Below are 13,445 nucleotides of genomic sequence, written 5' to 3' on the forward strand. Positions count from 1 at the left end.
GGCCTGCCCTACTAGGTTGGGGAAGTTCTCCGGGATGATATCCTGAAGGGTGTTTTCCAACTTGGTTCCATTTTCCCCCTCACATTCAGGCACCCCAATCAGACGTAGATTTGGTCTTTTACATAATCCCATACTTCTTGCAGGCTTTGTTCATTTCTTTTTCTTCTTTTTTCTTTTGGTTTCTCTTCTAGCTTCGTTTCATTCATTTGATCCTCATTCGCTGATACTCTTTCTTCCAGTTGATCGAGTCGGTTACTGAAGCTTGTGCATTTGTCACATATTTCTCGTGTCATGGTTTTCATCTCTGTCATTTCGTTTATGACCTTCTCTGCATTAATTAGTGTAGCTGTCAATTCTTCCACTCTTTTTTCAAGATTTTTAGTTTCTTTGCGCTGGGTACGTAATTCCTCCTTTAGCTCTGAGAAGTTTGATGGACTGAAGCCTTCTTCTCTCATCTCGTCAAAGTCATTCTCTGACCAGCTTCAATCCATTGCTGGCGATGAGCTGCGCTCCTTTGCAGGGGGAGATGCACTCTTATTTTTTGAATTTCCAGCTTTTCTGCCCTGCTTTTTCCCCATCTTTGTGGTTTTATCTGCCTCTGATCTTTGATGATGGTGATGTACTGATGGGGTTTTGGTATAGGTATCCTTCCTGTTTGATAGTTTTCCTTCTAACAGGACCCTCAGCTGCAGGTCTGTTGGAGATTGCTTGAGGTCCACTCCAGACACTGTTTGGCTGGGTCCAGCAGCAGAGGTTGCAGAAGATAGAATATTGCTGAACAGCGAGTTTACCTGTCTGATTCTTACTTTGGAAGCTTCCTCTCATGGGTGTACTCCACCCTGTGAGGTGTGGGGTGTCAGACTGCCCCTAGTGGGGGATGTCTCCCAGTTAGGCTACTCAGGGATCAGGGACCCACTTGAGCAGGCAGTCTGTCCCTTCTCAGATCTCAACCTCCATGTGGGGAGATCCACGGCTCTCTTCAAAGCTGTCAGACAGAGTCGTTTGCGTCTGCAGAGGTTTCTGCTGCTTTTTTTGTTGTTTAGCTGTGCTCTGTCCCCAGAGGTGGAGTCTACAGAGACAGGCAAGTTTCCTTGAACTGCTGTGAGCTCCACCCAGTTCGAGCTTCCCAGCGGCTTTGTTTACCTACTTAAGCCTCATCAATGGCGGGCGCCCCTCCCCCAGCCTCGCTGCTGCCTTGGCAGTTAGATTGCGGCAGACTGCTGTGTTAGCAACGAGGGAGGCTCCGTGGGCGTGGGACCCTCCTGGCCAGGTATGGGATATATTCTCCTGGTGTGCCGGTGTGCTTACAGCGCAGTATTGGAGTGGGAGTTACCTGATTTTCCAGGTGTTGTGTGTCTCAGTTCCCCTGGCTAGGAAAAGGGATTCCCTTCCCCCTTGAGCTTCCCAGGTGAGGCGATGCCTCGCCCTGCTTCAGCTCTCGCTGGTCGGGCTGCAGCAGCTGACCAGCACCGATTGTCCGGCACTCCCTAGTGAGATGACCCCAGTACCTCAGTTGAAAATGCAGAAATCACCAGTCTTCTGTGTCGCTCGCGCTGGGAGTTGGAGACTGGAGCTGTTCCTATTCGGCCATCTTGCTCCCAAGTTTTACTTTCAGAATAACTTTGTGAGGAGAAGAGTTTTATTAAAAGATAGTTTTTTAAAACCATTATTTGAAACTATATTATAAAACTTAAACATTGAACAATTCTAGCATTTTATAATATGTAGCTTTTGTAGAAAAAATGCCTTTCTATTCTCTTTCTGCCAAAGTGCAGTACTTCTTAGACTTTCCTATCACTTTATTACTTTTATGTAACCCTGTTGTTGTGATTGAAAAAAAGAAAACCTTTCAAACAGCAGAACTTGTTCTTCATCTCTCCCTGTTGTTGAACACAAGTGGAGATATCCTTGATTTCTCTTTGTCTTACACTCTACCTCTAATCCATCAGTGAGTCTGATTAGCTCATCACCTCTGCTGATGCCTTGTCGAAGACACCTTTATCTCACACATCCCTGCCTCCTTTCTTGTCTGTTCCTCCCCTCACACATATCCACATAATGGCTGAATAATCCTTTTAAAATGTGAAATATACCTTGATACCCCCACTTAACATTCTTTAATGTTTTTCCATCACATTAGAAAGTTCCTACCGTAATCCAGAGGGTCCTATCATTTTCTGTCTTCTGGCTACCTCTCCAACATCATTTTCTAACACTTTTTCCTTATTCACTCCATGTCAGTCACACTGTCCTTTTTGCTGTTTTTTAAAATAATCCAAGACTTTTCAGATGGTGTTCCTTTTGCTTAGATAATTATCCCCAGGTGTTACATAGTTCATTTCCTCCCGTGACATGGGCAACTCTTTTTCAATGTCACCTCCTAAGAGAAGCCTTCCCTGACAACCTTACCTAAAGTAGCATCTTCTCATCATTCTCTAGCCTATTCCCTTTATTTTTCCTCAGAGCCCTTATCATAACTTTTATATTATACATTTGTTATGTATCTGAATTCTCCATTAGAAAGGAATGAAGCAAGCAAGTCTATGAGGGCAGGGTCTTTGTTTTGTCTGCCAGTGTGTCCTTAGCACCTAGAACTGTGCCTATTATATAGTATGTTCTTAATAAACATTTATTGAGTGAACAAAGGATGGAGAAATCTAAGAGTTTCCAAGTTTTATAGTACCTATGACTCACAGTTGATCAATTTTCAGTAAATAAATCTCAGTTACTTCACTGAAAACTAAAAAATTATTTTCTTGTACTTATATGTTTGACTATTTTATTTAGTGCCTACTGTAAGTCTAATATTGTGCTAAAATGAAGCTTATGAAGATGAATCAGATACAACTTATACCTTTAGAAAAGTTAGAAATATAGACAAATGCTTACCATGAACAGTTAGAAGGTATCAAAAGCCTTAAAAAGGCTGTGGATGAAAGTGTCCTGAAAGTTCAAAGGAGGGATTTAGTTTCTGATCCAAGAAAGGGGGAATGATTAACTTGCCTATGTTTAGGAAAAAAAGAATGCGCTTTTGGTGTCTGTGGTGTTTCATTATGTACCTGTGTAACATCGCTCATTTATTGCCTTTTCTCTTTTCCAGTTTGTACAACCTGCCCTAATCTGGATACTTTATTTTTTGCCTGGACAGTTATAATAGCACCCTGTTTGTCTACCCTTGAGTCTCCTCATAGCCAGTCACCTGTTTTTCATATGTTTCCCTACTGTGTGACACTGATCGTTTTACTCTCCTTCTCAGAACATTTATTTGACTTCCTATTCATGATGAAATAAATCAAAGCTCCTTCACAAATCTTTTACTTTAGTTCAATAAAAATGCCACTTTCCTCCATGAAACCTTTCCTAATGTTAAGTGTCCCCTGCATCCATCTCTCATTTACTGTGAACTTTGTTCCCATTGTATTTTGTAACATTCTTTACTGTTTACCACATTCTGCTGCTTTTTGTTACAGTTAAGGGCATATTTTATCTTGCTACTAAAACTGTAATTTCCTTAGAGGGCAGAGCACTGATCTTATTCATCATTGCTATGTGAATACTCATTTGGGTATTCATTCATTCACCCGTTCCATATTTAAACTGGTCTAGATCCCTACTCTTGTGGGAATGATATTTTAGTAGGGATTAAACAAATGATAGTGGGGATAGTAGGATGAAAACAAATAACCAAGTACCTGAACAAGAGCATTTCAGGTAGTGAGAAGTGTAAGAACATAAAGCAAGGCAACGTGCTTAAAGGTGTGATTAACATATACTATCTTACCATTTTTCAAAGTTGTATAATAGTTATGATTTTAAAATGGTCGGTTTGGTTATTTTATTCTTTGAAATTGATAGCCTAGCCTCCAAATTTCTGTATGTGAGATAGATCACTTTTTTGAAATGATTTTTGGAAAGTCTAAGAATTTCCCTTGGCTTTTTGTAATTACTTTTGACAGTATATATGCTCACTACTATAATGACCTTTTGTTGTAGTCCTAATTCTTTCCTTCTGAAATTTTATTTGATATTTCCTTTATTTTTATTATTTTGTTCACTTTATTTTTTGTTTCTTCTCACAGTGCTAATTTTAGTATTTCTAAATTGTGAGGTTTCATCACAATTGAAGCATACATTAATGTGCTTCTGGTTGTGTGTGATTTTAGCATTAAAGAACTATGGAGTATAAAGAGGGAAAACCTCCAGGAGTTTGTAAGAGGAAGTATTTTCTCTAAGGGTTTGTTCTATATTGTTTTCTTACTGCTGTATCGACGTGAGTCTGGTTTTCATCCTACTCAATAGGAGTCAAATGGTAAATTTATTTATGTCATTCTGTTTAAGTGAACTCTTAATGGATAAACTGTTCTTGCTAAGTTTGGTCTTTTGTTTAACTCAGTGTGTGGTATCAGCTGAAAATATAGCTGTTGATTCAGTCTAGCCAAGCACCTGTCAGCCAGCGGAAAATAGCTTCTTGCTCTGAAACACTCAGGAATTTTGGATTAGTGCAGCCAGCTCGGCATTCCAGTAGGTGCAAATGTTTGAGATATCTTACTGATACAATCTTTTTCTGTCCTTTCACTGACAGGCTGTGCTGGAGACTATTCGGAACCTGATGAATACTGATTGTGTGGTACCTGACTGGCTGCATGATATCATTTTAGGTTATGGGGACCCAAGTAGCGCACATTATTCAAAAATGCCCAATCAGATTGCCACCCTTGATTTCAATGATACATTTCTCTCCATTGAGCATTTAAAAGCCAGCTTCCCTGGTCATAATGTTAAAGTAACTGTAGAAGACCCTGCTCTACAAATACCCCCTTTCAGGTAAAGTCAGAACTGGGTATGCCCCTCTCCAGCATTCTGTAGTCAATGTGCGTTGTGCCATCAAGATTGTTAGCTAAAGTGAGTTTTGAGTACTATGTTTGAATTTTGTTTTAGCAGTCCCTACCTTCACCGTGCAATCACTGGGATAACTTTAATATATTTAAATCTATTTCTTAGGGCACAAGCTGTTTTAAGACCACAATAAAAGTAGCCTAATGCCTAATAAGGGGTCAATAAATACTTATTATCTGAAGAGAACTGTACAAATATGTTTATAGCATTTGACTAAAATATGTCTTTGCATTTATGCATAGTCTGGTATTTTTCTCAACTAATACAGCTGTGTGATGTTGAACTTTGTTTTTAGGAAAAAAATTCTTTCTTTTAACTTTGCTTGCTTTCACAAATTTGAAATGTTCACAGTATAGCTGGGCACAATGGCTCATGCATGTAATCCCAGTGACTTGGGAGGCTAAGGCAGGAGGACAGCTTGAGGCCGGGAATTCAAAATCAGCCTGGGCAACATAGCGAGACCCCCATCTCTAAAAAAATTTTAAAAAGTAGCTCGGCATGGTGGCACACACCTGTAATTTCAGGAGCTCAGGAGGCTGAGGCAGGAGGATTGCTTGAACCCAGGAGTTTAAGGCTGCATTAAGCTATGATTGTGCCACTGTACTCCAGCCTGGGTGACAGAGGAAGACCTCATCTCTAAATAAATGAAATAAATACTCACAGTAGTCATATTTAATGTTAAATTAGCTCTGGTCTTAAAATTTAAGTGAAAACAGAACAAAGTACCTGAAATAATTGGTTGTTATTCCCTGAATTCCTTCATATGGATTAGTGGTAAGGCACTGAGTATACCTATGGGTGGTAGCCCACAGATTACTTTCTTAGCTACAAATTAGAAAACGCACAGCTTTCAACTGATTGTTAAATATTTTTATATATAAATATATATGAATAATAATGTATATAATCAACCCAAACAGTAATATATATATATATATATATATATGTAAATAAAATAATAGGCCAGGTGTGGTGGCTCATGCCTGTAATTCCAACACTTTGGGAGGTGAAGTTGAGAGGATTGTTTGAGGCCAGGAATTCCAGACCACCCTGGGCAACTGAGACCTCATCTCTATATTAAAAAAATGAAAATTAGCAAGATTTGGTGTGTGCCTGCAATCCCAGCTGCTCAGGAAGCTAAGGTGAGAGCATCACGTAAACCCAGGAGTGTGAGGCTGCAGTGAGCTATGATCACACCACTGCACTGTAGCCTGGGTGACAGAGCAAGACTCTATCTCAAAATAAGAATTCTACATGTTAAATACACATATCCTCTATATACCAAACCTAGTCTTCCATACTTTCCTAATCCTATTTCTGGCAAAGACATTTTTCTACTCCTCCATCTTGAAATCTCAGCATTATTTTTGAATCTTTTTACTCCCATAAAACTCCTGCTGTATCTCAGAGATTCCGCCTTGGGGATAGTTGTCTGTCTGCCTGTTGCCCAGGCTGGAGTGCAGTGGTGCGTGCTCTCTGCTCACTGCAAGCTCTGCCTCCCGGGTTCGTGCTCTTCTCCTGCCTCAGCCTCCCGAGTGGCTGGGACTACAAGGCACCCGCCACCACGCCCAGCTAATTTTTTTTTTTTTTTGTATTTTTGGTAGAGACAGGGTTTCACCGTGTTAGCCAGAATGGTCTTGATCTCCTGACCCCGTGATCCACCTGCCTCGGCCTCCCAAAGTGCTGGGATCACAAGCATGAGGCAACGCTCCTGGCCAAGGATAGTTTTTTCATGTGCCATTTGTACTGCTCCCTCTTTAGGCCCTCAGCAGTCTTTATGGTAGCAAAATCTTTCCTCTATATCTCACCTCACTAGAATCCATTACATGGTTTACTGCTAGAGCTATTCACTGCCTAGCTAAAAAGCTGATTGCTCCTATTTCTTACCAAAATAAGTACTGACCACTTAGCCTCATTGGCTCTTAGCATTCTTTGGTGTTATCTATTTTTTTAGAATATGAAAGGCAACTGGAAAAAGTACACATAGAGAATGAATTTTTTAGTTCAATTTTAGGGACTTCATTGACTTTCCTGAGGTATCTGTGGAGAGTTACCTCCTAACCCCAGGTTATGACCCTCTGCCTTAAAAGCTTCATATTCTAGACGTGTCGTTACAAGGTTCCTGTCATAACAAGGCTTCTGTCTTGTTTTTTCAGCCTTATTTTTTCTCTATGTTCAGGTGAAATACACTGCTTGTACTTGGCCTCTGCTGTTGCTTCTTTCTTCCAGGAATGTCATCCTGTTTTTGAATGTCTAAATTCTTTGAGACTCATCTTAGATGCCATCTGTCCCATGAAATTTTTTTCTGATTAAATGAAGGACAATGAATAAAACACTTTACAATGCACATGACATAGTATTTAATGTTTCTTTAAATTCTCCCTTAATTCTCTGTTAACTGGATGACTTTTTTAAATCTGAAAACCCTCAACACTTTAGTGCTTGTAACTCTACCATTTTCAGAGTTTACATACAGATAGTGAGTTCCTTTAAGCCAGAAATATTTCTTACTCCTGTGATTATTGTGCTTACAATGTCATACACCAGATAGGTAATCAGTAAATCCTTGTTAATTGTAAAAATGAACAAAAGTTTTGGTCTTGTAGGATAACTTTTCCAGTAAGAAGTGGAAAAGGGAAGAAAAGGAAAGATGCGGATGTGGAAGATGAAGACACCGAGGAGGCAAAAACCTTAATTGTTGAGCCCCATGTTATTCCTAATAGGGGTCCTTATCCTTATAATCAACCCAAACGGTAATTTTACTACCTATTCTAATTGTAATAATGATAATAGTTTGCCATTTCAACTGGATTAGGAATGTTTTTAAATTTTGTTTCTTTTACAACTCCACAACTGTTTCTGAACCCTCTTTCTTTCTATTCTGTCAGTCAGCTGAATAACTGACATTTTAGGCCATTCTGTAGTCATAATATTTCAAAAAGAAACATTTTTAGGTACTGTGAGAAACAAATGTTAGAGGGCTACCTTAATTTGAGCAAGGGGTTCTTACTTCATGAGCCTGTGTTACATACAGCAGTAGCCCTAATGCATGTGTTCCATAACTAGTAAGTTGGCATTATATTTAGTATTAGAATGGGAACTAGAACCTTGGCACTCCAGATGAGGTCTGGGATGGGCTAAGTACTGAAAAGTAACTATAATTCCATTTTAATTGTCTGTATTAGGGGGTAGAGGTGAAGGGAGTCATTCAGAAGAGATTGAGAGAACTGGGGTAAATACAGAGCAGATATTTAGACCACTGGTCATTGTTGTCTAAATTTGTATTATACTAAGTATCATTTATCTGCCCCAACTTTTTATTAACTCTTACTTGCAGTAATACGATTCAGTTCACTCATACACAGATAGAAGCCATCCGTGCTGGAATGCAGCCTGGGCTGACTATGGTAAGATGATTGTTATACCTGTTTGTTTGTTTGTTTGTTTGTTTGTTTGTTTTCTGAGACAGAGTTTTGCTCTTGTTGCCCACGCTGGAGTGCAGTGGTGCAGTGGTGCGATCTCAGCTCACTGCACCCTCCGCCTCCCAGGTTCAAGTGATTCTCCTGCCTCAGCCTCCCAAGTAGCTGAGATTACAGGCACCCGCCACCATGCCCAGCTAATTTTTTGTGTTTTCAGTAGAGGCAAGGTTTTGTCATGTTGGCCAGTCTTGCCTTGAACTCCTGACCTCAGGTGATCCACCCACCTCGGCCTCCCAAAGTGTTGGGATTACAGGCGTGAGCCACTGCACCCAGCCACACCTTTTTTTTTTTTTTTTTTAACATAAAGACCAGAAGTAAGTAACAGATTTTAGAATGTGTTCTATTTGAAGTACAGCAACCCTGCTGAATGTGTTTATAAGCAAGTATAGGTTCTTACGTATTTAGAGATCTTGCTGCTCACTTCAGTGTTCATAAAGTTTTATTAGAACATGACTGTGGCCGGGCGCGGTGGCTCAAGCCTGTAATCCCAGCACTTTGGGAGGCCGAGACGGGCGGATCACGAGGTCAGGAGATCGAGACCATCCTGGCTAACACGGTGAAACCCCGTCTCTACTAAAAATACAAAAACTAGCCGGGCGAGGTGGCGGGCGCCTGTAGTCCCAGCTACTCCGGAGGCTGAGGCAGGAGAATGGCATAAACCCGGGAGGCAGAGCTTGCAGTGAGCTGAGATCCGGCCACTGCACTCCAGTCCGGGCATCAGAGCGAGACTCCGCCTCAAAAAAAAAAAGAACATGACTGTGCCCATTTTTTAAAAGTTTTGTTTTATTTTTAATTGACATGATTGTGCATATTTATGGGGTATGAGGTGATGTTTTGATGACTGTATACATTGTGTAATGATCAAATTAGGGTAATTGGCAAATATATCATCCACTTGTTTTCTGCATTGCTTGTGGCCATTTTTGTGCTGCAATGGCAGAGATAAGTACTTGCAACAGAGATTGCTTAGCCTGTAAAGACGAAAATGCTTCCTCCCTGGCTCTTTACAGAAAAAATCTGCTGATAACTGATTTAGAAGTGTGTTTAATTTTTAAGTATTTGAAGGTTTCCCTATAATCTTCCAGTTACTGGTTTCTGGTCAAAGTGTATTATGGTCAGAGAACGTATTGTATGATTTTAATTTTTTGGTTTTTGCTTTTTAAATTTGTTAAAATTTGTTTTATGGCCCAGCATATGATCTCTTTTGGTGACTATTTCATGTACACTTGAAAATAATGTATATTCTGTTGTTTTGGAGTGGATTTGTCCCATAAATGTCAGTTAGATCCATTTCGTTGATGTTATTATTTAATTTTTCTCTATCATTGCTGATTTTCTGTCTGTTGTTTTGTCGATTACTGAAAGCAGACTGTTGAAGTCTCTCAATATAATTATGAATTTGTCTGTTTCTCCTTTAGGTCTGTCAATTTTTGCTTAATGTATTTTGAAGCTTCATGGATAAGTGCTTCACACCTTTAGGGTTGTTATGTTGTCATGGTGAATTGGCCCCATTTATTATTATGTAATGTCTGTCTTCATTGATGGAAGTTTTCTTTGCTCTGAAGTCTACTTTGTCTGATATTAATATTGTTACTGCAGCTTTCTTTTAAGTCATGTTTGCACGATAGTTCTTTTTCTTTCATCTTACTTCTATTTGTTGTTATATTTGAAGTGAGTTTCTTATAAACAGCATATACTTTAGGTATGTTGCTTTATCCATTCTGAGAGTCTCTGTCTTTCAACTTGGTGTTTATTCACATTTAATGCAAATTAATGGACACATTATTTATTAAATAAATAAAAAATGTGGCTTATCATTTTTTATTTATTTTCTATTTGTTCCCTTTATTTTGTATTCTTCTGTTTCCCTTTTCCTGCCTTGCATTGTGTTATTTGAATAGTTTTGAGTATTATGTTTTTATTTATTATATTTGTTTCTTTTTGTTTTTTTGAGACAGTCTCACTTTGTAGCCCAAGCTGAAGTGTAGTGGCACCATCTTACCTCACTGCAACCTCTGCGTTCTCAGGTTCAAGTGATTCTTGTGCCTCAGCCACCTGAGTAGCTGGGATTACAGGTGTGCACCACCATGGCCAGCTGATACTTTTGTATTTTTAGTAGAGAATTGGTTTTCACTATGTTGGTCAGGCTGGTCTTGAACTCCTAGCCTCGAGTGATCTGCCTCCCTCAGCCTCCCAAAGTGCTGAGATTACAGGTGTGAGCCACTGTGCCTGGCCTATCATATTGTTTCATTATATTTTTTGGTGTAGTGTTTTCTTAGTGGCTGCTCTAGGAATTTGCAATATACTTCACTTTTCAAAGCCTACTTACTATCAGTATTATGTCACTTCAGGTTGAATGGCAAATACTTACTCCCGTAAAGATTCCTTTACCTTCCTTCCCCTTTTATATTGTAGTTGTTTTGTGTGTTATGTCTAAATACATTAAGATATACCATCAGGTAGTATTAGAATTTTTGCTTTCACCTGTATACGTATTTTAAAGAACTCTAGAGGAAAAAATAGCCTCTTACTATATTTGCCATTTACTCTATATTCCTGATATTCCAAGTTTCCTCTGGTAGCATTTTCTTTCTGTCTGAAGAACTTTTTTTTTTTTAATCACTTTTTATAACATATCTACTAGATAGGAGTTAGTTTTGTTTTTCTTCATGCAAGAATGTCTCTAATTCATCTTCATAAAAGATATTTCACCTCAACATAGAATTGTGGGTTGATAGTCCTTCCTTTTAGCACTCTAAGTGTTATTACACTTCTTCTGATTTCCATGTTTTCTGATGACAAATCCAAAGTCATTTTAAATATCTTTTTGATATATGTAATGTATCATTTTTCTCTGGTTGCTATCGGGATTCTTTTTCTTTGTTTTTGTTTTTAACCATTTAATTTTGGTATATCTGAGCTTGGATTTCTTTGGGGTTATTCTCTTGGGGTTCACTGAGCTGCTTGAATCTGTAGATTTATGTCTTTTGCCATATTTAGGAAATTTTCAGCCATGATTTTTCGAAAATTTTGTCTATGCCATACTCTTTTTCCTCTCCTTCTTAGAATTTGTTGACATGAGTGTTAGACTTGTTAATGTTGTTCTATAGATTCATGAGTCTTTATTTTTTTCAATCTTTTTTTCTGTTATTCAGGTTGTGTAGCTTACGATCTATCTCAACGTTCACCAACTCTTCCTCTATCCTGGTCATTCTGTTATTGGACCCATCTACTGAATTTGTTAATTTTATCTTTCAGGTCTGTGCTTCGCATTTTCTTACAATGTGTGATAACTGTGATGACTTAGTAGTTTGCTATGTGTTCATCTTCTTTTTAGGTTGTGGGCCCACCTGGTACAGGCAAAACAGATGTGGCAGTTCAGATCATATCTAACATCTACCACAATTTCCCAGAACAGAGGACTCTAATTGTTACTCATTCCAATCAGGTAAATGACTCCGTGTGTGTGTGTTGTGTGCGTGCGCACGCATGCATGTGTGCATACAGGTTAGGGGTTGAGGGGGAGGTAAGGGTGGGATACAATAAGTTCCTCTTCAAGAAATCTAGTTTCTTCATTCTTTGTTCTCCATTTTTCTGAGCCTGGCCTACGTGTTCCCTAACATATTCTGGCATGCCTAAGTCTCAGCCGGTTTGTGGCTCACATTCTCTCCCTTATTTGGTAATGCATTAGCTCCTAGTTTCCCACGAGGACCCCCTCGTCTCTCTTGCTTCCCCTTCACACAGTGACCATATCTAGAAAACCTTAAGTTTTAGCCAATCAGGGTAGCTTAGATTGTGCAGTCTTATTCCAGCCAGTGGGGAAAGGACACAGATATAGGGGTTGCGTTAGGAGTAAAAACCCTTCTCTCCTTTGTTCGGTGTGCTCTTGTGAACGTGACTGATGCAGGTAGCACCCACCTGCAGAAGTAAATTGCCTTGCTGAGAAAACTTTTTGTCTGAGTGCTGGTTCTTCCTTGCGGCATTGAGCACTTGTTCCTAACAAGGAAGGAGCAGGGGATTCATGAAATGAATGTATTAATAGATGATTTCTCCTTGTATGAAAATCTGATCATGGGTACTTCAGAATACCAGGAAAAGCTAATTGGTATAGATGGTTCCTGACTTCTGGTTCGACTTTTATTCTGATCTATAATATTTTGACTTTATGGTGGTGTGAAAGCAATATGAATTCAGCAGAAATTGTACTTCGGGTACCCATACAACCATTCTGTTTGTCATTCTTATTTCATTATTTAATATATTATATGAGATAGTCCACATTTCAGTATAAAATAGGCACACTGTGTTAGATGATTTTGCCCAGGTATAAGCTAATATATGTGTTCTGAGTATGTTTTACATAGGCTAGGCTAAGCCGTGGTGTTCAGTAGGTTAGGTGTGTTAAATGTATTTTCAACTTAGGAGATTTTCAACTTTTGATAGGTTTATTGGAATGTAACCCCATTGTAAGTTGAGGAGTATCTGCTTTTGAGCTACTCTTGGATTATCACTGCTTGTAATGAGACAACACTGAGAGATACATAAAAGCAATCTTTTATTTCTACTGGAGAGGGTCGTAATGTGAAAAAGCTAAGACTATATTTGGATATATGGTTAGATATTTGGATTAAATTAAATTGCCATTTTTTCCTTTCTTCTACACTAAACTAGAGCTTTTACTTTGAGATTTATAAGCATTAACTCTTTTTTTATTTTTTTTATTTTTTATTATTATACTTTAAGTTGTAGGGTACATGTGCATAATGTGCAGGTTTGTTACATATGTATACTTGTGCCATGTTGGTGTGCTGCACCCATCAACTCGTCAGCACCCATCAATTCGTCATTTATATCAGGTATAACTCCCAATGCAATCCCTCCCCCCTCCCCCCTCCCCATGATAGGCCCCGGTGTGTGATGTTCCCCTTCCCGAGTCCAAGTGATCTCATTGTTCAGTTCCCACCTATGAGTGAGAACATGCAGTGTTTGGTTTTCTGTTCTTGTGATAGTTTGCTAAGAATGATGGTTTCCAGCTGCATCCATGTCCCTACAAAGGATGCAAACTCATCC

General features: G+C 39.1%; 1 protein-coding gene across 2 annotated transcripts in view; it reads left to right on the forward strand.

Moving 5' to 3' along the window:
- Window positions 1-13,445, forward strand: part of AQR (aquarius intron-binding spliceosomal factor) — a 136,459-nt gene that overhangs the window by 70,543 nt on the left and 52,471 nt on the right. For both annotated transcript variants that reach the window (XM_026456343.2, XM_026456344.1), the window contains exons 20-23: window positions 4,583-4,824; window positions 7,503-7,649; window positions 8,234-8,303; window positions 11,713-11,823. In XM_026456343.2, the coding sequence (XP_026312128.1) occupies window positions 4,583-4,824; window positions 7,503-7,649; window positions 8,234-8,303; window positions 11,713-11,823 (570 nt within the window). The remainder of the gene's footprint in view (window positions 1-4,582; window positions 4,825-7,502; window positions 7,650-8,233; window positions 8,304-11,712; window positions 11,824-13,445) is intronic.

Source organism: Piliocolobus tephrosceles, chromosome 6 (assembly GCF_002776525.5).
Source record: "Piliocolobus tephrosceles isolate RC106 chromosome 6, ASM277652v3, whole genome shotgun sequence".
In the NCBI taxonomy this organism is placed as follows: Eukaryota; Metazoa; Chordata; class Mammalia; order Primates; family Cercopithecidae; genus Piliocolobus; species Piliocolobus tephrosceles.